The 27,717-nt window shown below is 41.9% G+C and overlaps 1 protein-coding gene across 2 annotated transcripts; it reads left to right on the plus strand.

Annotated features, from left to right (window-relative positions):
• The first annotated feature begins 214 nt into the window (after nt 1-214).
• LOC118391324 (moesin) lies at nt 215-27,717 on the plus strand. 2 transcript variants are annotated; one of them, XM_035782601.2, is made up of 13 exons: nt 215-487; nt 17,677-17,760; nt 19,905-20,000; nt 20,832-21,106; nt 21,249-21,332; nt 21,658-21,804; nt 21,977-22,073; nt 22,510-22,673; nt 23,030-23,160; nt 23,443-23,603; nt 23,815-23,907; nt 26,083-26,313; nt 26,509-27,717. In XM_035782601.2, the coding sequence occupies exons 1-13, from the start codon at nt 476-478 to the stop codon at nt 26,671-26,673; spliced, it is 1,740 nt and encodes a 579-aa protein (XP_035638494.1). In that variant the 5' UTR covers nt 215-475; the 3' UTR covers nt 26,674-27,717. The 2 variants fall into 2 exon arrangements, with proteins under 2 accessions (XP_035638494.1, XP_035638496.1); XM_035782603.1 differs by lacking the exons at nt 215-487; nt 19,905-20,000; nt 20,832-21,106 and having other exon boundaries at nt 17,702-17,760.

Here is a 27,717-nt window from a genome sequence, read left to right on the forward strand (position 1 = left end):
TATCTTAGATTGAAAAACTGGAGTAAAATCAAATTTCGCTAGCTATATACTTATGGTATGCGGGAAATTACTTATATCGGAACCTTGTGGGGTATCCGGGCTTAAATTTAAAGTCCAGGAATTTAGTTTAGCTGCTCACGTTCAACTGGAGCTTGACAAAGGAATAACGGGTCATTGAGAATACAGGCGGAGTCTGCTGAAAAACTCATTTTAGTATGTCTTCATTGGGCTGGGTGTGGTTTTTCAGTCACCGTGCCGTTAGCAGGAAATTAAGCTCTGGATCACCACTTTGAGGCGATACAAAGAAAATAGGAAAATACGAGCAGTTTAAAAAGTTTGAAATCAAAGTTTAACTGAAGTTGACGGACGATTTTCAGATTGTGCACTTTATCTAATGGTCACAAGTTTTTGTTGACTCCATTGTTGCTACCATCCAATTCCTGACATCAGTGACCAAGGACAGATAACTGCGAAAATGCCGAAGACGGTGAGTAGCCTTTATTCGTGTGTGGGACCAGCTTTAAAACACTGATGTTAAATAGAAATAAGACATTATATAAAACGCTATCTCTGGTCAAAATGTAGCTTTCCAACTTGTTGTCTTGTTTGGTCGAGAAAGATAATTTAGCCCATAACAGGCTATAAAGTCAAATGTTTGAATTGATATCCTATAATTCTTCGAAAGCATATATTTGGCAGATTTAACTCAATTGGGCTACTGAATGTGTCTGACGTTGTATAGCCTATGTAGAGCCATATAGGTTCAGAAAAGGTTTAGCGCCCCTCAAATGAATGAAAAGTGTATTTTAAAACATGTATTTCATATAGGGCAGGACGCTGTAGCTTATATTTTTTTCTCCAGCATCCCCTAAACTTGTTTTTATTACGAATTACAAGGAATTGATACAATGTTGCCCAACGTTATTTTTTGTTAGGCTACCCTAGGTTTGTGTCTATCTTATGAACCGTTATTTTGTGTCAAGCTATGCGCCATCGGCAATCCCCCGTTCCTTGGAACGTGATTGGCTTTTGAATGAACGTTCAAGAAGTTGAATAGACCAGCGTTGGGTTCATATCAACTCGATCCATATTCATGAATAATTATGTCAGACATTTTAAATGTTGTTCAAATGTAGTCTTTAGACAACATTAACGCGTCACCGGGCCCAATTCATATCAATGTGGCCTATTAGTGTTGATTTTGTTTGCTGTTGGCCTACCGGAGGTTCCCATGGCCCATTCGATGACGTTGTGTTTGTCTTTGTGGTACCCCGTAGTACAATAGCTAGCCTATGCACTCTTCAACAGTGGACTCCCATGTTATCCTGTCCTATAGGCCTGCTATTGAGTGATGGAGGTTAGATCACTTGCATTGTGCTCTATCAAAGTATTGGCTATTCTAGGAGGTACAGTATCTAGAAATGTAGGTTCTTATAGTTTGATCTATGGCAAACCTTAGCCTAGAAGATTACCAGGCCTGCGTGATTTAGATATTTGCTATATTTATTATATTTGACATTTATTAACCTAGGCAAGTCAGTTAAAATAACACATTCTTATTTTCAATGACAGCCTAGTTCAGGGACAGGATGTTTTTTTTTTTTACCCTGTCACCTCCGGGATTCGAACTTGCAACCTTCCGGTTTCTAATAGTCGAACATATATAGCCCAGCCCAGGGAAATTTAGTTGAATGTAGAATCCACTGGATCAGTTCTATTGATGTTAAATAGCATTGCATTTGTAATTTATTTGATTTCTACGTTATCTTAATCAAGTATTTACTTCAAATTAGGAACAATGAATAAAACACTCTGTATAGCATCATATTTTAGGTCAGGATGTCAGACATGAGGATTTGAAAAATATGTTTTGCTTAATCAGTCACTGTGATCAAATGCACCCCAGGTAATGACAGTAAAATAATGTGCAGTATTGTGACATTTAGCTTTCAAGAATCAATTGTGAACGCATGAGAAGATTATAGTTGTATTTATTTTAATCTGTAATTATGTATTAACATGTCTTTTCACAGAAGTCATCCATGTGTCCCCCTGCCATTAGTGTAGGCTTTGGCTGTGCTTCTTTTGGCAATTTTACAGCTTCCCAAGGAACTGTAATCTAGTGACTCAAGGTTTCTAAGATTGCGTCAGTTGCTTTTGAGCCATTTCCTGGCCTGCAGTCTCTTGACGCTGCCACTGAAAGCCTTATTTGGTGTTTCACAGCACAGACTCCCCCTTCTCCGTACTGCGCAATTGCACGTTCCTCAGCCAGTGTTTTACCATCTAGGTTTTTAAACACTTCTACAGGCCACCCCATGTCACACACCAAATTGACTCCTTTCTCATTTCCCAGATAATGTCATAATACATATGTTATGATATGCTATTTTACATCAATCAATTTTATTATATTCATAAGACCCTCTCATCACTAAAAAGGTACTTGCAGTCTGGTTAATTTTATTTCAGATGTACCTTTAGACTCTAGAACTCTACACATCACTAATAAATGTGTTATTAAGTGATGTTGCTTTCCTTCAGAACTACGATATTCTAATCAACAGCAATTTCTACTTACTACTGTCCAGTGAAGTGAAATACTATATTGGCATGAGTATAATTGAAAATCCTTAGTTCTTCACAAACAACAAATAATAGAACCAAGTGAAGTGGAAAGTCCAGTGGTATGTAAGAAGGGGATTTAAGCAGCTCTGTAAACGCACATAGCAGAGCTGAGATTAACAATTTGTAATAAACTAAGCTACCGGTGGTAGAGTGTATGAAAGGCAGAAATTATGCGAACCTTTGGGGGCTTCAGCCCGTAAATGGAGGGTAACAGCAGCTCTGAAACATCTCTCTGGCTGCAGAAAACCAACCAGTGAGTTGTCTTTTGTTGTTGTTTTTGTGTGTTTTTGAGTTGATTTAGATGAGGTTTGCTAAAACAGAACTTTATTTATTTTTTACATAGGATCTCACCCTAGGTTAACATAAATCACTGCACTATTACTACGTTGGTAAGTGAACAGCAATGATTGTGATAACGACCGTATAATTTGTACTGATAAGTGGTTGCTTTAAGGTGTTTGAATTACAAATTACCTTGCATTATCTGCAATTCATGAACCTGATTTGAAAAAGGGCAAGTCATAGTACAGTGAGTTTAAATAACTTGAAACTAATATAAGACTCACAAACACATTCAATCTGAACAAATATCAACATAATTGAAATTCTTATATTGATTCTGAAAAACTGTCTATAGTGGAAGTTTATAACATTTTGGCTCTACGGAGAGTAGCATTAGCAGTTTTAGGCTAACCTCATTCTCAGAATTAAACCCAGAGAGAGCTTTTCTTTCTACATTAGTGCCTGTGGCTCTAATCTTCCTGTTCATGATTTTGACCTAAAAACATACTATGAATACTTTTCTAATTGATTGTATTCCATTTGTGTATGTGAATATGTTTGTGAATGGTTAACATATTTATGATTTTTAAATCCCTTTCAAAGTGTATTTCAATCAGATTTCTTGAGGGGATGCAGTTGAAGGAGACATTCCAACATTTTGGAAAGGGAATTTGGAAAGTGTAAAATGTCACTTCCTTTTCCCCAAGTGATTGGTGTCCCCGTTTATAATAATTTGCGTACTTTACTGAAATACAGTCTATAGCTAAGATTTGTTATAGCTTTGTTTGCTCCTCAGTATGACCCAACGCCCTTTACAAGACAGAAAAGGCATTGAATGTTACCAAGACAGAATGGAAACATTAACATTGTGATTTTGTAGCACATACAAATGAAACATTATAGAGTCTTATTAAAGGAGGCCTGGGTAAAGGCCTTTGTAGACTGTACAATTTTAGCCGTCTTATGCCACGATTTTGCCCCCCAGACAAAATTTCCACGGCGTGGGCAAATTCTTATGTCGGAAACAATTGTTGGATGTCTTCGCTCGTTCAGTGTGGCATGGTCTAGGTCTGCCGATTTAAGTAAACTTTTTGCCTTCATCGTGTAGTGTGGCTGGTGTTAGGAGCCGATCCCGATGACTGACCAATAGTAACACTGCCGGCATTGTATGTACACAATAATACGATTAGTGTAAATAGTCAGAATAATATAATAGTTAGATTTAAAATTTTACATGCTGTGCAAGAATAACGATTTCCCTAATGATCTTGTTTACATGATATAACTGAAATCAGGCTTGGGGTGGGATTTTGATAAAAACACTTTTTTTAAAAACTTTTTTTTTAAATCTACCACGCTATTTTGGGGAAGCCTATTTATTTCTAAAATGCATACTTTCAGTTTTTTCAAACTCACCTCACTCGCATAGAGAGAGTATTGCGCTGCTGGCACATGCACAGATCAAATACACCGCTGAACCATTGCAAGTCAATCGCAGAATGTGACAACAGAACTGAAGGAAATCAAACAATCTGTCCAGTTAAAAATAAAAAATAAATGTTTTTACCTTTATTTGACTAGGCAAGTCAGTTAAGAACAATTTGTTTTTTCAATGATAGTCTAGGTTAACGACGGATCGCTTGGGGATTTAATCTTGTAACCTTCGGTTCCTAGTACAACACTCTAACCACTAGGCTACCTGGCACCCCTAGGTTGATAGCCTTCCTACAAGGTATTCGTCTATGTATTACATTTGTTCATGTTTTGTGAGGAATCAGCCACAAAACTATCATTGGTCCTGTTACTGAGAGTGATGTATTGCTGCTGTTCTAATAATAGTGTGTGAGAAGTGTTCTGAGCTCTAGCCATGCGATACCTACCCTTACCAGGCAGAACTGCCCATTCGTAGTTCTTTTTTTCCTGTGTGAGATGAACTATTTTTACCCAGGAAAGGCACTTCTTAACAACCCTTGACTGGTAGCCAAGGACCTGTAGGCCTGAACTACACAATTAAATAATGTCTAATCAGTAGGCTATGTCATGTTAAGCAGTTCGTTTGGTTAACTGGGAAAATAAAGTATAGTGTTTAGAGAAAATATAAAAGTGGTATGATTTAGGGCAGTGGTTCCCAACCTTTTTCAGTAACTGTACCAGCAACAACATTTTGGTCTGCCTGAAGAACCCCCTCATGTGCATTTTACCAGTAAGCTTATGGTCACGAGTCTTCTCAAGTACCTTCTGTAGATAGGCCAAGTAACCCCATGGGTCCTAGTACCCCTGTTTGGGAACCATTGATTTCGGGGATTCATCAAAACAATGATGCAAATAAATGTTTAACATGGTGACAGAGGCACAATGTGGGACTTACATGCAAATCTACTCTCAATGTCTTACTAGATCTTGTAAATTAGTGTCATTTAACAAATCTTAGTCACTGAAATTAGATTCAACTCACAGCCACTGCAGTTAGATTCAACTCACATTTGTGGTGTGGCTCAGTTCATAGAGTAAACCATAAAAGGAATAGCTATGGTGTTAAAGGCTTTGGGGTTTTGATCTACTTCGTTTTCGAGTTTGGTTCTGTTTGGGTGTGGCTTTCCCAGATTGGATGAGCTGCACCTGTTGCCTTGTTAAACATGTTTAAGTTTCACCTGTGCTGGCACAGGGGATATTTTAGCGCTGCAGAGCCTATGTGCCAGTTGGCATGAGGCAAACCTAGTGGGTGTACATGGTGTGTGTGTGTTAAGACTGAAGTTTGCTTGGCCAGCATCCAGTAGGTACCCCCATGGATGCCTTTCAGAATCCATTTTAAAACCCCACTTGGTGTCGGTTTGTTTGTGAGTGATTAATTTGTTAGTTCCCTTTTCATGTTGAGCGATGATTTTTGGTTGGTTATTGGGGAACTTAACAAAATGGGGGCTCAGCCAGGAAGGATCATTGTTTCCTATGAGTATGGTCGTCACTCACCTCTGAAGTGTTACTGTGCCCATATATTTGAGTTTTCAAAATGCACTTTTGTTTGAGGGTTTGTCACTGACAACCACTCAGATGGGTTATAAAATTGGTGAAATCAGTGGAAAGTTGCATAAAAACTCACACTGTAACTAAAAATAAATATGGACTTTTATTTGCAAGCATTTGTGGGGAACCCTACTTGGGAGATACTGGATAAAATGTACAAAAGCAAATCTGCTCATCATTGCAAAGCATTATGTGACAGTGGCAACTGCCGATTCAAAAGAACTAGTCAAGGAGTTAATCACTACTGTTTTAGTGGAAGAGGAAATCCTCGTGGAGAGGGAGGATGAGAAGGGTCCTACGGATGGTGGAATACACCCCGTAGAGGTGCAACTGTGAGAGGTAGAACTAAAGGCAAGATTGAAGCAACAGAGTTCAAGCACACCATTCAGTTAAAACAGATAGAACTGTTGGCCACCAAAGCAGCACCAGAAGTGGATGCCCTCACAATCAAGTCAGGCCATGATCCTCCACCCTCAACAGAGTTTGAGTGGTGGCAGCGTAGCCTAGTGGATTAGAGCGTTGGACTAGTAATCGGAAGGTTGCGAGTTCAAACCCCCAAGCTGACAAGGTACAAATCTGTCGTTCTGCCCCTGAACAGGCAGTTAACCCACTGTTCCCAGGCTGTCATTGAAAATATGAATGTGTTCTTAACTGACTTGCCTGGTTAAATAAAGGTAAAAATAAAAAATAAAATAAAAAATCTTGGTTGGCTTGTACCGCCTTTCAAGGATAAAGGAGGTGGGTGTATATTCTACTATGAGTGGATTGCCACGTTGCTAGAATGGCTGTGCAATATCTGGTTCTCCTCTACAAAGTGTTTTTGTGGGGAAATCTCTGAAAGTGTACAGTGCTTTATCTCTTGATCAGAGTTCAGATTATGACACTGTTAAAGCTGCTATCCTTCTGGTTTATGAGTTGGTCCCAGAGGCATACAGACAACAGTTCAGTAAATTACGAGAGACATTAAAAAGCCATGTTTAATTCTCAAGGGAACCAGCATGTCTTTTTGATCAGTGGTGTTGTTCTCAAGAGGTCAAGGTCCTTCAAGAGTTAAAGGCACTCCTACCACTCAAGTAGTTCAAGAATTGCCTTCACGAAAGGGTTGCTAACTACATTTATGAGCACAAGGATCTCACTCTTGAGAAAGATGCAGTCCTTGCAGATGAGTTTGTGTTGACACATAAACCTACCTTCAGAAACAAAGTGCCCAGTAGTTATTCCTACACAAAAAGCAATCTAGAGAAGTCACCTCCCTCTGTGAGGTTTATGTATTTTCTGCAGTGCCCAAAGACAAGGCAGAAAACTTGTGCTTTGTATCTGCCAGTTTGTCACTACTGCCGTGACAAAGGACACATTGTCTCTGTGTCCTAAGTTGAAACAGAAAAAAAGAGAGAAAAACTGTTTCTTTTTTGGGGGATCACTCCAGCCCGTTAAGTCTCTGGCTGGGACTGGTTTATCGCCTAAACAAGGTTTTGGATTATACTGTATGTGTAACCAGTTGCTGTTATCGTTGGAGTGAGGCCTAGCATACTGGTGAAGAGGGTCTCTTTAATTTTGGGCAACGATTTGGCTGGAGGGAAGGTTGTGCCAAATCCAAATCAAATCAAATTGTATTTGTCACATACACATGGTTAGCAGATGTTAATGTGAGTGTAGCGAAATGCTTGTGCTTCTAGTTCCGCCAATGCAGTAATAACCAACAAGTAATCTAACCTAACAATTCCAAAACTACTACCTTATACACACAAGTGTAAAGGGATAAAGAATATGTACATAAAGATATATGAATGAGTGATGGTACAGAACGGCATAGGCAAGATGCAGTAAATGGTATTGAGTACAGTATATGAGATGAGTAATGTGGGGTATGTAAACAAAGTGGCATAGTTTAAAGTGGCTAGTATTACATGTATTACATAAATATGCATTAGATGATATAGAGTACAGTATATAGAAATACATATGAGATGAGTAATGTAGGGTATGTAAACATTATATTAAGTGGCATTGTTTGGTTTGGTTTGGTTGGGCTTGTCCCAATGGGATGAGTACTAGGAAGGTACACAGATCGAGATTTTCCCTCTGTTCTCAAAACTTTTGAGTTTTAGGCAGCTATTATTATATATATATATATATATATATATATATATATATATATATATATATATATATATATATATATATATATATATATTTACAAATATGAAAAATTATAATATAGCATTTTTTTGTGCCTGTTTTGTCTTGTACAATAGACTGGCAGCAAATACCGGGTTTATATTAGAGAAGGCGATTCATTAAAGTAGTGTCGCATTTAAGTTGATCTTGTTGTGAAATGGGAGTTTTTTTCTGTTGGTGTCCACTAAATACATGGTATATATTTGTTGTCTTAAGGGGGAAGATGTTATAGGCTTTGGGATTTCGACTTCGAGTTTGTGGCTTGCCCTGATTGGAATCATCCTTGTTGGTCAGGATGTGTTGCACCTCGTTAATCACCTGCTGGCACAGGTGATATTTAAAAGCTGCAAAGCCAGTGTTCCAGCTGGCACTAGAGATGTTGGAAGAGCTAGACTGCTGTTTAACACTCATGCTTTAAGTTTAATGCGACACCTTTTATTTTTTTGCCATTTGGTTTGATTGATGTTTATTTTCACTCCCTAACCTAAGTTGGCGTGTGTTCTTTTCTTTTAGTTTATCATGCAAATCTACGGGAGCGTCCATTGTGGGTGTATATTTAAGACCCTAGTCGAGGTTGATTGGTCAGCATTCAGTGAATGCCTTTCAGAACCCATTTTAAACCCCCACCTGGTTTTGTTTTGTTTGTCAGTGACTCAATTGTTAGTTACCTTTTTATGTTGAGCAACGATTTTTGGTTGGTTATTGGGAAACGTGACAATGGCAATAGACAGATATAGGCCCTAACTTGTTTACAAACATAAGTTATCGGTATAGCCTGCAAGTGCACATAAAGCTTAATTTCACTGGTAGAAGTTGCCGGAACATGGAAAGAGGAAATTAAACATTCAGCTAACCACTCCCTAGAAAACTGGGCCTTCATTTTGTGTGAAATATTTCATTTATTTATTAATCTCTCCCCTACAACATTAGATAACACCTTTGAGATGTGTTCAGATCTTGTTTAGTCATACATTTTAAGAAAACAAGGAACTCAACTATGCACTGTTGAGTGGCATAGAATTTGTTTGAGAACCAACCATGTTAAATGTTTGTACTAATTATTGTAGATGGCTGGATGTGTCTGGGTAATTTGTGAAGCCTAAATGAGGTTAATGTTCATAGTAGTTAGCTCCTGCTCCTACAAGCCTCGGTCCAGTCACGCTCTACTCTACAGCCCTCTACTCTGTGGGCCACATCAGTCCAGCCACTCCAGTCTGCTCTGTGCTGCCGGTGATGACAGGAAGTGGCAGGGTGACAAGTGGACTGACCAGCAAATGGGGCCTGCTGACACAAAGGGGAAAGAACGCAGCCCTAATCAGCCACACAGCTGGGAAATAAAGCATGCCATTGTGGCTCAGCTCAGGCGTGGGCCTCAGCCCTGCTCAGTTATTCTCCCCCCCCACACACACACACACACACACTCATGTCATTTCTGAGAGGACAGAACATGGAGCCATGTCAATATAGCTTTATTAATCACTCACAGCGTGGGATGGAAATATGTTTAGGGTGCACAGCAGGCGGAAGCTTGTATACCACGTGGCAGGCAGCATACACTCATTTGTTGCATTCCTTTTATGGGCATATTCCATTTGTTTCTAATTCATACTGGCTGTAAAACTGCTTTGAGTGTTGGGCCATGATGTTGTGGTCTAAAGACTGAGGTATCCATGATGGCTAGCTCATCAGGTTTTGTATGCCTGCTGTTATATAAATCATTCTAGAAATAAGGCCACTTTTCCTAATTCCACTTTTGTAATTACAAAAATGGCAGAACTTGCAATTACAAAATGATCGCGTTATTATCGTGTCACTAGAACAGTCTAAGAGCAACTTTTTATCATAATTACGCATAGGCCTACAGTAAATGTCATATGAGGGCAAAACAGTGCGATAGAGAGCTACAAGTCCTTTTTGCATGCACGTGTGTGTGGATTTTAAGAAATCAAAAAGAGAAATTGTGCTGGTGCAATCACTGAGCACACGTTAACTCTGAGAGAAAGGCAGGCAAGCAGCAATGTGATGCATTACAGGATGTAGTGTCAGTGAGCTCCATGTTGGGCGGGCCACCCTCGCTTTGCGAGGCCCAGCTACCAGAGGATGTGGTTACTTCCTGTAGTGAAGCAGCTTGGTAGAGAGAGAGAGTGAGCTGGGGGACAACATGTTCACTTAGCATGCTAAAACCCCCAAAGTCATTCTGCTACATTTAGAGAGGTATACTCATCACTATTGCCAGATGCAAAACTATTTAATACTATTTCATTTGACACAGTATAAGTATAGTAACTGTTTTTATTTCTGTGTCAAATCTACTCCGATTAAATTCTGTTTAAAATTCTGTTAGTGTAGTGGACAAGTTTTATCGCATCATTGAGATAAACATATTTATTTCCCCTTTGGTTTCTGTGAAGTCAGTGTGCCTCTTTTTCCAATATAAGCTAATAATACCTCATTGTGGCAGGAATTGGTGCACTGTCTCCCTCAGCGGGTTTCCTGAAATTGTTTTTTCCAGGGTTTGAGGCTGATCAATCATTTTTAGTCTAAGCACCTCCCCTTGTGCAATCATCTGTACCAGGCACGGAAAATGGCCTCTCTCCCACATTGTACATCTTTGAAACATTGTAATTGTCTGCCCCACCCTCCCCTCTCTAGTGAGTAAAGGAGTTGAAATGAACATGCATACAGTGGGGCAAAAAAGTATTTAGTCAGCCGCAAATTGTGCAAGTTCTCCCACTTAAAAAGATGAGAGAGGCCTGTAATTTTCATCATAGGTACACTTCAACTATGACAGACAAAATGAGATGAAAAAAATCCCCAAAATCACATTGTAGGGTTTTTACTTAATTCATTTGCAAATTATGGTGGAAAATAAGTATTTGGTCAATAACAAAAGTTTATCTCAATACTTTGTTATATACTCTTTGTTGGCAATGACAGAGGTCAAACGTTTTCTGTAAGTCTTCACATGTTTTTCACACACTGTTGCTGGTATTTTGCCCCATTCCTCCATGCAGATCTCCTCTAGAGCAGTGATGTTTTGGTGCTGTTGCTGGGCAACACAGACTTTCAACTCCCTCCAAAGATTTTCTATGGGGTTGAGCTCTGGAGACTGGCTAGGCCACTCCAGGACCTTGAAATGCTTCTTACGAAGCCACTCCTTCGTTGCCCGAGCGGTGTGTTTGGGATCATTGTCATGCTGAAAGACCCAGCCACGTTTCATCTTCAATGCCCTTGCTGATGGAAGGAGGTTTTCACTCAAAATCTCACAATGCATGGCCCCATTCATTCTTTCCTTTACACGGATCAGTCGTCCTGGTCCCTTTGCAGAAAAACAGCCCCAAAGCAGGATGTTTCCACCCCCATGCTTCACAGTAGGTATGGTGTTCTTTGGATGCAACTCAGCATTCTTTGTCCTCCAAACACGACGAGTTGAGTTTTTACCAAAAAGTTATATTTTGGTTTCATCTGACCATATGACATTCTCCCAATCTTCTTCTGGATCATCCAAATGCTCTCTAGCAAACTTCAGACGCCCTGGACATGTACTGGCTTAAGCAGGGGGACACGACTGGCACTGCAGGATTTGAGTCCCCGGCGGCGTAGTGTGTTACTGATGGTAGGCTTTAGTTCCAGCTGTTACTTTGGTCCCAGCTCTCTGCAGGTCATTCACTATGTTCCCCTGTGTGGTTCTGGGATTTCTGCTCACCGTTCTTGTGATCATTTTGACCCCACGGGGTGAGATCTTGTGTGGAGCCCCAGATCGAGGGAGATTATCAGTGGTCTTTTATTACATTTACATTTAAGTCATTTAGCAGACGCTCTTATCCAGAGCGACTTACAAATTGGTGCATTCACCTTATGACATCCAGTGGAACAGACACTTTACAATAGTGCATCTAAATCTTTTAAGGGGGGTGAGAAGGATTACTTTATCCTATCCTAGGTATTCCTTAAAGAGGTGGGGTTTCAGGTGTCTCCGGAAGGTGGTGATTGACTCCGCTGTCCTGGCGTCGTGAGGGAGTGTGTTCCACCATTGGGGAGCCAGAGCAGCGAACAGTTTTGACTGGGCTGAGCGGGAACTGTACTTCCTCAGTGGTAGGGAGGCGAGCAGGCCAGAGGTGGATGAACGCAGTGCCCTTGTTTGGGTGTAGGGCCTGATCAGAGCCTGGAGGTACTGAGGTGCCGTTCCCCTCACAGCTCCGTAGGCAAGCACCATGGTCTTGTAGCGGATGCGAGCTTCAACTGGAAGCCAGTGGAGAGAGCGGAGGAGCGGGGTGACGTGAGAGAACTTGGGAAGGTTGAACACCAGACGGGCTGCGGCGTTCTGGATGAGTTGTAGGGGTTTAATGGCACAGGCAGGGAGCCCAGCCAACAGCGAGTTGCAGTAATCCAGACAGGAGATGACAAGTGCCTGGATTAGGACCTGCGCCGCTTCCTGTGTTAGGCAGGGTCGTACTCTGCGGATGTTGTAGAGCATGAACCTACAGGAACGGGCCACCGCCTTGATGTTAGTTGAGAACGACAGGGTGTTGTCCAGGATCACGCCAAGGTTCTTAGCGCTCTGGGAGGAGGACACAATGGAGTTGTCAACCATGATGGCGAGATCATGGAACGGGCAGTCCTTCCCGGGAGGAAGAGCAGCTCCGTCTTGCCGAGGTTCAGCTTGAGGTGGTGATCCGTCATCCACACTGATATGTCTGCCAGACATGCAGAGATGCGATTCGCCACCTGGTCATCAGAAGGGGGAAAGGAGAAGATTAATTGTGTGTCGTCTGCATAGCAATGATAGGAGAGACCATGTGAGGTTATGACAGAGCCAAGTGACTTGGTGTATAGCGAGAATAGGAGAGGGCCTAGAACAGAGCCCTGGGGGACACCAGTGGTGAGAGCGCGTGGTGAGGAGACAGATTCTCGCCACGCCACCTGGTAGGAGCGACCTGTCAGGTAGGACGCAATCCAAGCGTGGGCCGCGCCGGAGATGCCCAACTCTGAGAGGGTGGAGAGGAGGATCTGATGGTTCACAGTATCGAAGGCAGCCGATAGGTCTAGAAGGATGAGAGCAGAGGAGAGAGAGTTAGCTTTAGCGGTGCGGAGCGCCTCCGTGATACAGAGAAGAGCAGTCTCAGTTGAATGACTAGTCTTGAAACCTGACTGATTTGGATCAAGAAGGTCATTCTGAGAGAGATAGCGGGAGAGCTGGCCAAGGACGGCACGTTCAAGAGTTTTGGAGAGAAAAGAAAGAAGGGATACTGGTCTGTAGTTGTTGACATCGGAGGGATCGAGTGTAGGTTTTTTCAGAAGGGGTGCAACTCTCGCTCTCTTGAAGACGGAAGGGACGTCGCCAGCGGTCAGGGATGAGTTGATGAGCGAGGTGAGGTAAGGGAGAAGGTCTCCGGAAATGGTCTGGAGAAGAGAGGAGGGGATAGGGTCGAGCGGGCAGGTTGTTGGGCGGCCGGCCGTTACAAGACGCAAGATTTCATCTGGAGAGAGAGGGGAGAAAGAGGTCAGAGCACAGGGTAGGGCAGTGTGAGCAGAACCAGCGAGCGGTGTCGTTTGACTTAGCAAACGAGGATCGGATGTCGTCGACCTTCTTTTCAAAATGGTTGACGAAGTCATCTGCAGAGAGGGAGGGGGGGGAGGATTCAGGAGGGAGGAGAAGGTGGCAAAGAGCTTCCTAGGGTTAGAGGCAGATGCTTGGAATTTAGAGTGGTAGAAAGTGGCTTTAGCAGCAGAGACAGAGGAGGAAAATGTAGAGAGGAGGGAGCGAAAGGATGCCAGGTCCGCAGGGAGGCGAGTTTTCCTCCATTTCCGCTCGGCTGCCCGGAGCCCTGTTCTGTGAGCTCGCAATGAGTCGTCGAGCCACGGAGCGGGAGGGAAGGACCGAGCCGGCCTGGAAGATAGGGGACATAGAGAGTCAAAGGATGCAGAAAGGGAGGAGAGGAGGGTTGAGGAGGCAGAATCAGGAGATAGGTTAGAGAAGGTTTGAGCAGAGGGAAGAGATGATAGGATGGAAGAGGAGAGAGTAGTGGGGGAGAGAGAGCGAAGGTTGGGACGGCGCGATACCATCCGAGTAGGGGCAGTGTGGGAAGTGTTGGATGAGAGCGAGAGGGAAAAGGATACAAGGTAGTGGTCGGAGACTTGGAGGGGAGTTGCAATGAGGTTAGTGGAAGAACAGCATCTAGTAAAGATGAGGTCGAGCGTATTGCCTGCCTTGTGAGTAGGGGGAAGGTGAGAGGGTGAGGTCAAAAGAGGAAAGGAGTGGAAAGAAGGAGGCAGAGAGGAATGAGTCAAAGGTAGACGTGGGGAGGTTAAAGTCGCCCAGAACTGTGAGAGGTGAGCCGTCCTCAGGAAAGGAGCTTATCAAGACATCAAGCTCATTGATGAACTCTCCGAGGGGACCTGGAGGGCGATAAATGATAAGGATGTTAAGCTTGAAAGGGCTGGTAACTGTGACAGCATGAAATTCAAAGGAGGCGATAGACAGATGGGTAAGGGAGAAAGAGAGAATGACCACTTGGGAGAGATGAGCATCCCGGTGCCACCCCCCGCTGACCAGAAGCTCTCGGGTGTGCGAGAACACGTGGGCGGACGAAGAGAGAGCAGTAGGAGTAGCAGTGTTATCTGTGGTGATCCATGTTTCCGTCAGTGCCAAGAAATCGAGGGACTGGAGGGAGGCATAGGCTGAGATGAACTCTGCCTTGTTGGCCGCAGATCGGCAGTTCCAGAGGCTACCGGAGACCTGGAACTCCACGTGGGTCGTGCGCGCTGGGACCACCAGATTAGGTGGCCGCGGCCACGCGGTGTGGAGCGTTTGTATGGTCTGTGCAGAGAGGAGATAACAGGGATAGACAGACACATAGTTGACAGGCTACAGAAGAGGCTACGCTAATGCAAGGAGATTGGAATGACAAGTGGACTACACGTCTCGAATGTTCAGAAAGTTAAGCTCACGTAGCAAGAATCTTATTGACTAAAATGATTAAAATGATACAGTACTGCTGAAGTAGGCTAGCTGGCAGTGGCTGCGTTGTTGACTTTGTAGACTAGCTGGCAGTGGCTGCGTTGTTGACACTACACTAATCAAGTCGTTCCGTTGAGTGTAATAGTTTCTACAGTGCTGCTATTCGGGGGCTAGCTGGCTAGCTAGCAGTGTTGATTACGTTACGTTGCGTTAAAAGAAGGACAATAGCTGGCTAGCTAACCTAGAAAATCGCTCTAGACTACACAATTATCTTTGATACACAGACGGCTATGTAGCTAGCTATGTAGATCAAACAAATCAAACCGTTGTGCTGTAATGAAATGAAATGAAAATGTGATACTACCTGTGGAGCGAAGCGGAATGCGACCGGGTTGTTGAGTGCGGAAGTTCTATTCAGTAGACGTTGGCTAGCTGTTGGCTAGCTAGCAGTGTCTCCTACGTTAAGGACGACAAATAGCTGGCTAGCTAACCTCGGTAAATTAAGATAATCACTCTAAGACTACATGCTCTAAACTACACAATTATCTTGGATACGAAGACAGCAAAGACAACTATGTAGCTAGCTAACACTACACTAATCAACTCGTTCAGTTGAGTGTAATAGTTTCTACAGTGCTGCTATTCGGTAGACGGTGGACGTTTGCTAGCTGGCTAGCTGCTGGGCAGATAGCAGTGTAGACTACGTGAGGACGACGAAATACGAAGTTGCAATAGAAGTGCTGACTGTTTCACTTTGTTGTCCTCTTTCTTTTCCTTTTTCTTCTGTCCTTCTTTTGTCCTAATTTTGTCTTCCTTTCTTCTGTTAACTAGATATTTTTTGTTGTTATTCTTTGTAAGCTAGCTAGCTTCTTCCAGGAGAGTCCCTAGCAACTGCTTAGCAACAAGTAAACAATTCTGCTAGCAATTCAGCTAGCTAAGATAACTGTACAATTTTATGAAAAATAGTTAATTTTTCAAAAGCCTGTCTTTTTTGGTTTGTTCCTTGTTTTGTCTTCTATTGAGTCTTGCAGTTTTCTCTTGATTTTTTTCGATGTACTTCACTCTAAAAAAACATTTAAATCTTAATATATACAGGAGCTCATTTTTCAGTAGCTGCTCAATTTAGAACTCCGGAACACATTATATGTGGTTTTTTTTTTTTTTTTTTTTTTTTTTTTTAATTGTATGTCTTCCATTTCCTAATAAATGCTCCCACAGTTGATTTCTTCAAACCAAGCTGCTTATCTATTGCAGATTCAGTCTTCCCAGCCTGGTGCAGGTATACAATTTTGTTTCTGGTGTCCTTTGACAGCTCTTTGGTCTTGGCCATAGTGGAGTTTGGAGTGTGACTGTTTGAGGTTGTGGACAGGTGTCTTTTATACTGATAACAAGTTCAAACAGGTGGCATTAATACAGGTAACGAGTGGAGGACAGAGGAGCCTCTTAAAGAAGAAGTTACAGGTCTGTGAGAGCCAGAAATATTGCTTGTTTGTAGGTGACCAAATACTTATTTTCCACCATAATTTGCAAATAAATTCATTAAAAATCCTACAATGTGATTTAAAATTTTTTTAAATAGAATTTTGTCTGTCATAGTTGAAGTGTACCTATGATGAAAATTACAGGCCTCTCTCATCTTTTTAAGTGGGAGAACTTGCACAATTGGTGGCTGACTAAATACTTTTTTGCCCCACTGTATTACGTCTCAAAGGAGTATACCCAAAGACAATTTAATAGAGTAGTATGGACATGCAACAGCTCTCAAATAAAGACAAAAATGTTTCACACTGCTTTGAAAAAAGTAATGGTCGAGTGTTAGTCTCAGATATCCCAGACCTGGGAACAACGTAAGCTAGGCAATGGCACTGGAGCATTGGAACATTGCCGGAAGCAACCCAACTGTCTAGAAAAACTAGTTGAATGTCTGCCTAAATTGTTGTATTATGGCTTTTGCTTACCGCCTGATGAAAGCAGGATTTGGAACCTAACGCACTATGATGCCTTTGCTGCCTGCTCTTTGGTAATATGTTCAGTAGTTATCAGTTTACAAACCACTGACATTTTGGATTAAACATATCTGACAACCCTCATAAGCACCATTTTTTTCTGAAAGTATGTGTGTCCACCCTACTATAACCATAAATATTTCATGAGATGTAGACAATTATAAATTACACTGCCAAAATGTTTAATCAAATAAAGATTTTGCTAAGTTAGTGTGCTCATATGCCTGGCCCAAGTTGTCATATAGGTGCACTCCTACCCTGCTGTGAAACTCTACTGCTTCCGGTCATAGAATGAGGGTTCATTCTAATGCTTATGAGGCCTATTCCCCTTTGATCAATCCCAAAACTAAATTTAGCATATAAATGTACATACATGTATATATTTATTAGCATAAATCATAAGTAAGTAACTCTAACAGTCTCTAATCAATGTAGTCTGCTCCAACATGCTATTGATTCTCAATCTCAAATTCTCAGAGGCATCTAGCTCGATAATCACATTTGTTGTAAATTAGGTACACCGACGACACATGTAACTTTTTTTAAATGGAATTCACTGGTTGTCAGTAACAGTGTACTAACTAATTTTGGTTTCTTCAACAGATTAGTGTGCGAGTTACCACGATGGATGCAGAGTTGGAGTTTGCCATCCAGCCCAACACAACGGGAAAGCAACTCTTCGACCAGGTAAGAACAATGCTTGCTCTGCTGAAACATGCTAACGGTTTTGCCTCCTCGGTGGCAAATGACATGTTCTTGTGGTGCTTTTCTTCTAATGCTAATCAGTCTAAATTGAAAGCTGGGGAATGGAAGCCCAGTTGTGGGACTGGAGTGAATGGTTTATTTTTCTAGGAACTCTCACTCTCTCGCTGTTCTTCTCATTGAGTCAAGCTGTTCGCTATGGCATAGGCCTGAGAGCAAAACATTTTTGGGGGGCTCCTGAAGATTTTTTATTATATATGTATTTATATCTACAGTACCAGTCAAAAGTTTGGACACCTACTCATCCCAGGTTTTTCTTTATGTTTACTATTTTACTATCAAGGCAAAGGGTGGCAACTTTGAAGAATCTCAAATCTAAAATATATTTTGATTTGTTTCACACTTTTTTGGTTACTACGTGATCCCATATGGGTTATTTCATGGTTTTGATGTATTCATTATTATTCTACAATGTAGAAAATAGTAAAAATAAAGAAAAACCCTTAAATGAGTTGGTGTGTCTGAACTTTTGACTGGTACTGTACATTATTTAATGAAAAGCAGTGAACATACACATTTAATAACAGACTCATACACACAATCAAGCAATAGTTAACATACACAGCATTGTTTCACATTTTGTAATAACCGACTCAAAAACAGAATCATGCAGTAGGCTGCAGCTGGCTTCACAGCCTCCTGGGGAAACTCGACTTATTGTAGCCTCACGTGGAGGAAAGGGTAGTGGAGGAACGTGTTCGCTGTAAAATATTACACGTTGTAGCGGTGCTTTGGATTTGCCATTTAACTCTCTACCCACCCTAAGCTAACCCATCTCAACTCAAGGGTGGCTCAATCAAATCAGATGACTGTGTAGAACTGGATGATTTGCAGGCAGTGGTAGTGTGTTTAAACACTGTCTTCAATATGGGAAAAACCCCCACCAACTCCTCCTCAAGGCTATTTACACAGCAGATGTGTCTCCTCCATGAGTGGTCATCAGTCCCTAGCCGTCTCAAGCTGTTCTACGATGCCTGTCTGTGTGAGGAGAGGAGAGAGGAGAGGTTGGTGCTTGGCAAGCCGTTTTGGTCACACCAGTGTTAAAGTGGCTCTCTTAGACACAAACTTGCCATGGCTGTATGGCAGGTCAGCCCGGCCTAAGATTACGTCTCTATCGTTTTAGCAGAGTCACTCCATCACCAATTGTATTTTGGCTGCTGTCCCTATCTCACTTAATGCTCATAATCACACATATATTTTTTATTTGTTTCTATTACTTTTATTATTCTGAATTTTTAAACTTAATGTGGACTTTGCTGTCCAGACATATCTGTGTCAGGACAGCCACAGACCCCTCTAAGTGGCATTTGATGTAGTGGGCATTCTGGGCAGGGGACTGGATGACTCACTCCACAACCATTAGATAAGATTACAGAGTTTCCCCTCTATTTTTACTCAGGCAATCAGAAAGAGAGCTGTATCGGGCAACAATGCTGAAGCACTAAGTTTAATATGTGACTTAATTCTTATTTTAATCTTGTTATGATTGTAGTAATACATAAAATGGGTGCCTTTCACAAGTTAGCATATTGGATCTAAAGCCTCTGTTTGTTTGTGTGTGTGAGAGAGAGATGATCTACTCATATAACAAAAAAAGAGTACCAATGTCTAGGGTAGAAGATGAAGAGTTAAGTAATGTTGAAAAAGTTTAAACTGCTCTTCTACACGTAGGTCCATGCAATTACTCTTAGGAAATGGCTGCCAACTGTATTATTTTGGGCATTAGGTTTAGCTTAGAAATGGTTATTTGATACAGTGTTCGTTTGAAACTGAAAATTAAATATAAAATGTAAAAGATAAGTAGAATATCTATGCACTTAGCGAAGATGATTCTGTATTCATAGTTCAGTAAAAGTGTTTTAATATAACTCTAAAGAAAGACTAAACTAAAGACTATTAGATCGTCATATTCTTTTCAATTAATGACTCAACCATCATGTACCATTACCAACAGTAAATTAAAATCTTACATGAAATAAGAATGTCGCATAACACTGTTTTCACAGACAATTTAACACAATTAGCCCCTGTTGAGAGCTAGCTTACATTAAAAAAAATTGTGCTCTAAGGTTGTGAAGACAATCGGACTGCGGGAGGTGTGGTTCTTCGGACTGCAGTACCAGGATACAAAAGGTTTCTCAACCTGGCTCAAGCTTAATAAGAAGGTGAGTGCCTCCATTTGAACAAGGATATAGTGAACAAGGCTTCTATGCCACCTTACACTCTTAAAAGTAAATGTGCCCAGAAAAACCTTTTGGGTTGCCACACCGGCGGAACATTACCAGTTGAAAAAGGTTCCTCAAGGAACCCCTGTGTAAAGGTCAAACCTGAACCTTTTTGATAATATATTGTAGCGGTGGCAGCCTATCAGATTGGAGGCGTGGCTTATTGTAGTCGTTGCTTTGAGATAGTTGTTTTTGGTCACCCGTTAGCGTAAATGTCATTCCTGTTCATCGTCTTAAGTTTGTACACTGCATATTAAAATGTTCCTTGAATATTTATGCATATTACATATTCTAATATAATATTCATGATATTAACATTGCTGATTACATACAGTAATATAGTGGAAACTATTCCAACTTTCGGATTTGCATAGGCTCTTAAGGAACTCATACATCTGTGTTAGCCTCATTGAAGCTACAAAACTGTCAGTGTTCAACCTTAATCTTTTCTGTTGTATTGTCATCACATTAACAGGAATGACATTTACTCTAACGGATAGCCAAAAAAATCTTAGCGCCACACCCCTACTAAGCCACGCCTCTACTCCAGGGTTTATCCAGGAACCTGTTGCTACATTGAATCCATAATGGTTCCTCCAAGAACCCCTCAACTAACCGAAGGTGCAAATATGAACCATTGACTAGCAATGGTTCTTTGAGGAACTCCAAGGGTTCCTTTAGGATCTCTTAGTCACCACTAATTCTAAGAGTGTAGGTAAAAGAGAAACTGCTCCTGGTGCCTCTACTCAGCTGTATGACCCCTGATCCTAGGTGACTGCCCAGGATGTGAGGAAGGAAAGCCCACTACTGTTCAAGTTCCGTGGAAAGTTCTTCCCTGAGGATGTGTCAGAGGAGCTGATCCAGGAGGCCACCCAGAGGCTGTTCTTCTTGCAGGTGAAGGAGGGGATCCTCAACGATGACATTTACTGCCCCCCGGAGACTGCTGTGCTGCTGGCCTCCTACGCCGTGCAGGCCAAGTATGCTGACTACAACAAGGACATCCACTCAACAGGATACCTGTCCAGTGACAAACTGTTGCCTCAGAGGTAAGGCCTCCACCATCTCTAGAGTTTACATAACACCTTTTGATTGGACCTCCATACTCTCTTTACCTTAAACAGTCTATGATGGCCTACAGTTTTTGATGGTGTCATGTTTTTATGGTGTAATGTAATGTTCTCTTTTTAGAGTCCTGGACCAGCACAAGCTCAACAAGGAGCAGTGGGAGGAGAGGATCCAGGTGTGGCATGAGGAACACAAGGGCATGCTCAGGTAGTGAAACACACACACAGACACACACATTACTTACCGCTCCTAGTTCTGTTGTTCTGCAGCTGTTGGTTTCAATTGCAAGTTCTATATCTCTCTTTACAGTACAACATACCATGTGGAAAATTGCTTTAGCTTCTCTCATAGAGTGAATAGATTTGCACTCAGAGCTTGAGTATGTGAAAGCATATGCTATGATTTTGAAGCATCTTGACAATCAGCTCTTATTGAGAATTATTTTGGCAGCTACCTTGCTGGTAGTATTTTAATAACTTAACAGCTTGTGTTTCTTCTGTGCTTAATGACTTGATTTGTTATACCCACACAGAGAGGACTCAATGATGGAGTACCTGAAGATTGCTCAGGACCTGGAGATGTACGGTGTCAACTACTTCAGCATCAAGAACAAGAAAGGATCAGAGCTATGGTTAGGAGTGGACGCCCTGGGACTCAACATTTACGAACAGAATGATAAGTGAGTGACTCATGTAGAAATGTACTCAACAGGGGTACTCACACATATGGGACTGAAAGCTGTTATACATATGCCGTACAAACTCTGGTCCAATGGTTGTTTTATGATTGTGATGAAGTGTAAATGAGAACGCAAATATCAATGTGTTGATATCACATTTTTGCCTCAACAGGATGACACCTAAAATTGGATTCCCATGGAGTGAAATCAGGAATATTTCCTTCAATGACAAGAAGTTTGTTATCAAACCCATTGACAAGAAAGCACCAGTATGTACCACCAATGCCCTCTCTGTACTCATGGTTAATGGAATACTGTGAGATTATGGCAGAGTCAGATGCGCCCAGAGTCAGATGAACTCGTGGATAGTCATTTTATGTCTATGTGTGCAGTATGAAGGAAGTTAGAGGTAGTTTAGCGAGCCAATGCTAACTAGCGTTAGCACAACAACGGGAAGTCTACAGATATGCTAGCATATGCAAAACTACCTCTAACTTCCTTTCTACTGCATGCAGAGGCATACAAATGGTATCCATGAGTTCATCTGACTCTGGGTAAGTAGAAAAATGAATCTTGCATCTGCTAAACTGTATAAACTTTGATTTGATAAAGTTATAAAGTATTCACTAGGGAGAGAAATTATTATTGTTGCCATAATTTTTTTTTTTAAAGATTACTGGTACTCACACATACTTTCTTTCCTAGGACTTTGTATTCTATGCTCCACGACTGCGTATCAACAAGCGCATCCTGGCACTCTGCATGGGCAATCATGAGCTGTATATGCGTCGCCGCAAACCAGACACCATCGAGGTACAGCAGATGAAGGCCCAGGCCAGAGAGGAAAAGAACCACAAGAAGATGGAGAGGTCAGTATCACCACCACCGCACTGTAGTTACTGCTTACAAGACCATTTCAAGACTTCAGAGACCCGTGGTTACTCCAGCCTCTGTCTTTGTATCGTCCTTGTTGAAATTGATAATTTCTAACATTAAAATCACAGCAGTCTGTTGTGGGTGGAAAATAGTGGCCACTGGCCAGACATTATTACTTCTTATTACTAAAGTCCCTCTAACTTCAGTAGCCATCAGAACATTGACAGATCTCTTTAGCTAATGTTTAGTTTGGCCTATTGTCTGATAAAGAAGGCTTGAAAATGTTATGAAATTGTCCATGTTCCCTCCCTTCTATCTCCCTGTTTACTCTATGGCCTCTGTCCACCAGGGCACTGCTGGAGAACGAAAAGAAGAAGAGAGAACTTGCTGAAAAAGAAAAGGAAAAGATTGAAAAGGAGAAGGAGGATCTTATGGAGAAACTGAAACAGATTGAGGAACAGACGAAAAAAGCTCAGCAAGGTTGGAAACCCCCTATTACTGTAGTATGAATAAATAAGAGAAAACCTATTATCTTTTCTCTTAAAGCTTAGAGTCTTATAAAAGAGTGATTGTTCATTGCTTATTATTGATTATTGTCTAAATACAACCAACACACTGTAAAGCACTGTAAGACCTAATGTAACCTTTATTTAAGGAAGTTAGTCTTGTTGAGAGAAATTCCATTTTACAAGAGAGACTTAATGAAAGCTACAGTACACGTAGTCCATTCTGTCTATTATCATCATTACTGTGTGTGTGCAGAGTTGGAGGAACAGACGCGGAAGGCTCTGGAATTGGAGCATGAGAGGAAGCGTGCTCAGGAGGAGGCGGAGCGTCTGGAGAAGGAGCGCAGGATGGCTGAGGAGGCCAAGACTGCCCTGCTCCAGCAGTCTGAGAACCAGATGAAAAACCAGGAACACTTGGCGAGTTACCCACATATTACACACATTCATCAACAGCACACGCAGTGTCAGCATGTAGCATTGTGCTACAGAGTGATGAGCTACTGAGTAATGTGATGATTGTTAATTACTGTAGTTAATTTTTTGGAATAAAACAAATAAATAATTGTTTGAAACATGTATTATCATGATAGCTAAGAAAGAAAGTGAAAATAACCTATTTTTCCCACAGGCCACGGAACTGGCTGAGCTAACCTCAAAGATCTCCCTACTGGAGGACGCCAAGCAGAGGAAGGAGGATGAGGCAACGCAGTGGCAACAGAAGGTGTAGTCTCAGCTACTGCTCTCCTCATTCACTCTGACCTCCCCCACATTCTCAAATGGTTTAGTCCCCATGTGTCATTAACTACATCCAATGTTGCAGTAATTCATCCATTAGAACAAAGTAACCATAGCTCTGATATGCTGTTCTGAGGTTATAGCAGTTGGACACTGTTTGTTTTAAGAACAGAGTGCCAGTCGTAATTTGCAAAATGAGTGCAAAATGACGGCAGTCAGAGACGCCCACCGGCAGGGATGGTCCTTAAAACACACCTTGCCGAACGAACTGCAAACAAACAGCAGATGAACAGCAGAACGACAATCGGTGCAGTGTGTGCGCACAGCACCGAATGTGGATCTAGCGTTTGTCTCTGATTGTCCAGTGTGCTGTGTTTAAGGGACCACCCGCTGTAATCGTCTGACTGACCCAAAAAATCACACGATTCTACATCATGGATGAGAGACTCTGTTCAGAAGGTGCTCAATACAATCATCCAGTAAACGCTATTGGCGCGTCTGAGCCCTCTGGTGGAGGGAATTGCTCCATTGAAGGGGCACCTCCTCTTCTCTCCCCCTGTGTGCATGGTGACTCAAGCTGTGGGCCTGGCTGGAAGGGATGGTTTCTCTCTGTCTTTACACTAGGAAAATCCTGTTTGCCTGGGAGGATTTCTCTCACCCCATTGTTATATTTGACCTATTTTCACATTTGAAAGAATGCTAATCTAAATGGCAGTTCCCAAATGTTGTGTGATTGTGCTGTCTAGATCTACCTCCCCCTCCCCCATTTTAATCTGAAAGATTTATGAGCTGATTGGTGCACCATACTGTCACACAGGATATTAATGTATATGTTGGACTGTATAACTGTATAATCTTATAGAGGTCATTATAGAGGTATAGATACACTACATGACCAAAAGTATGTGGACATCTGCTCGTCGAACATCTCATTCCAAAATCATGGTTATTAATATGTAGTTGGTCCTCCATTTTCTGCTATAACAGCCTCCACTCTTCTGGGAAGGCTTTCCACTAGATGTTGGATCGTTGCTGCGGCGACTTGCGTCCATTCAGCCATAAGAGCATTAGTGAGGTCGGGCACTGATGTTGGGCGATTAGGCCTGGCTCGCAGTCGGCGTTCCAATTCATCCCAAAGGTGTTCGCTGGGGTTGAGGTCAGGGCTCTGTGCAAGCCAGTCAAGTTCTTCCACACCGATCTCGACAAACCATTTCTGTATGGACCTCGCTTTGTGCATGGGGGCATTGTAATGCTGAAACAGGAAAGGTAATTCCCCAAACTGTTGCCACAAAGTTGGAAGCACAGAATCGTCTAAAATGTAATTGTATGCTGTAGCGTTAAGATTTCCCTTCACTGGAACTAAGGGTCCTAGCCCAAACAGCCCCAGACCATTATCAAATCAAATCAAATCAAATGTATTTATTTATATTATAGCCCTTCGTACATCAGCTGATATCTCAAAGTGCTGTACAGAAACCCAGCCTAAAACCCCAAACAGCAACGTTGCTTCCAGGGGCAATTTGGAACTCAGTAGTGAGTGCTCTTATCGAGGACAGACGATTTTTACACTCTACATGCTTCAGTCCTCGGAGGTCCCGATCTGTGAGCTTGTGTGGCCTACCACTTAGCGGCTGAGCCGTTGTTGCTCCTAGACCTTTCCACTTCAAAATAACAGCACTTACAGTTGACCGGGGCAGCACTAGCAGGGCAGAAATGTAACAAACTGACTTATTGGAAAGGTGGCATCCTATGACGATGCCACGTTGAAAGTCACTGAACTACTCAGTAAGGCCATTCTGCTGCCAATGTTTGTCTGTGGAGATTACATGGCTGTGTGCTCAATTTGATACACCTGTCAGCAACAGGTGCACTGAAATAGCAGAATCCACTCATTTGAAGGAGTGTCCACATACTTCTTTATATATAGTGTATTCCTTCTGCTGGGGGAAACAGAACCAGACAGGTGAAACACTGGCCAACACTGCTATGGTGAAACAAAATCCTTTATGGATATTATACTGAACTCGGCTAAACCCGATAGCTGACACTGTAGTTCACCTGAAGTTCACCCGTTTTTTGTGTGTCACATAACCTATTGATATTCCTTCTCCTGAATCAGTTCATACCATGAGTCATTAACATGAGTGGCTGCCCCCCTTAGGCCTGCATGGTACAGGAGGACCTGGAGAAGACCAAAGAGGAGCTGAAGAGCAAAATCATGGCGTCCCACATACAGGAGCCTATGCAGGCCGAGAACGAGCATGACGAGAACGACGAGACCAGCGACCAGGCCAGCGCCGAGTTCACAGGCGGTATCTCCCACAAAGACCGCAGCGAGGAGGAGCGCATGACCGAAGCCGAGAAGAACGAGCGTGTACAGCAACACCTGCAGGTGAGTGACCGACTGTGGCTGCTGCTCACATCAAATCCCCCCCAGCACTGGAGACAGATGTTTATAGGGGTTGTATCACTGTTTCTGAAAGTATAGAGATCACAAGAATGGGGCTTAGAAATGTATCATGTTATGCCTGTGTTGTTGTGTGTGCCGTAGTGAGACATGGCCATAATGTTATCTTTCCTCTACCAGGCTTTGAGCTCGGAGTTGGCCATCGCTCGAGATGAGACCAAGAAAACCGCAAATGACATCATCCACGCAGATAACGTGAAAGCGGGACGGGACAAGTACAAGACCCTCCGGCAGATTCGGTCGGGCAACACCAAGCAGCGTATAGACGAGTTTGAGTGCATGTGATGCATCTTGTTTGCAACTGCTATAGGCCCCACAGCGGTGCCATACTTGGTCCATTCATTCTAGACTGCAGACACTGCCTTACACAAGCTACAGTGCCTTCTACCCAAACAAGACCAGTATACATATCAAAGAGAAACAACAACAAAAAGTACAGCACAATGTATTTGAATAATGGTGCACAAATTACATTACAAGCAATGAAATAAGTGCAACAGGTAATAAGGGAGATATTTAATAGAACAGTTTAAAGTGATCAATTTTATTATAGATGGAGGATGTTTTATTGATTATCCTTTAGTAGTTATTTTTAACTGATTCATTCCTCACACTGTTTTAAACTGAAAACGAACTAAATAACAACTCGATGCAGGGCAGCTGCAATTTGAATTACATTATGGTTGGTCACTATTTGGGTGTCATTGTTTCAGAGCAGGTCTGTTTATTTTGAGGTGGACCGTTAAGCATTTTCAGCAAATGAAGAGAACATCAAACTGTATTTAAATTAGCATTTTGTAATTCTAATTTTAAGCATTTAAATAGATGGTTGTCTTTCTAAGAGAAGGACATCTTTGTTTGGAAACCCCCAGCAGTATTGCTTTTACGTAAGATTTGATTAAGTCCATTTGAATGACTCTTTATAGACCAAGTGTATCTGCTATGATGTATAGCCATGCACACTAGTAGCTGCCATGATTAGGAGTTTCTTTTTGTATATCAATCTTTTGCTAAATCTTGTATTATATGGCATTTGAAGCAATATGATTCGAAGACCTGCCTTGAAAGATTTATTTTGTCATTTGGATTTTTTAATAAAACAAGTTATGTGTAAAAAGATGGATGTCTTACAGATTGTAAGTGTCCCTCTAGCCTTTTCTCAGTAAATGATATGAATGACTGGAAGCCACCAGCCAGAATTAAAACAAGGATGAATATTGTAACTCTTACAGTACTAGGCAGTGCCTTGTCATCTGCAGAATGTTTCAGCAGACCTTTGCTGCTTGAGTCTTCATTTCAACTGTCATTAAAAGTGGAAACTACACTGTT

Source organism: Oncorhynchus keta, chromosome 12, assembly GCF_023373465.1.
Source record: "Oncorhynchus keta strain PuntledgeMale-10-30-2019 chromosome 12, Oket_V2, whole genome shotgun sequence".
NCBI classification, from domain to species: Eukaryota; Metazoa; Chordata; class Actinopteri; order Salmoniformes; family Salmonidae; genus Oncorhynchus; species Oncorhynchus keta.

Excerpts from the sequence above, each read along its gene's own strand:
- LOC118391324 (XM_035782601.2), top strand. Across the intron at positions 22,074-22,509 it reads CCATTGACAAGAAAGCACCA|GACTTTGTATTCTATGCTCC; the intron begins GTATGTACCACC and ends TTTCTTTCCTAG. Across the intron at positions 26,314-26,508 it reads GTGTACAGCAACACCTGCAG|GCTTTGAGCTCGGAGTTGGC; the intron begins GTGAGTGACCGA and ends TTCCTCTACCAG.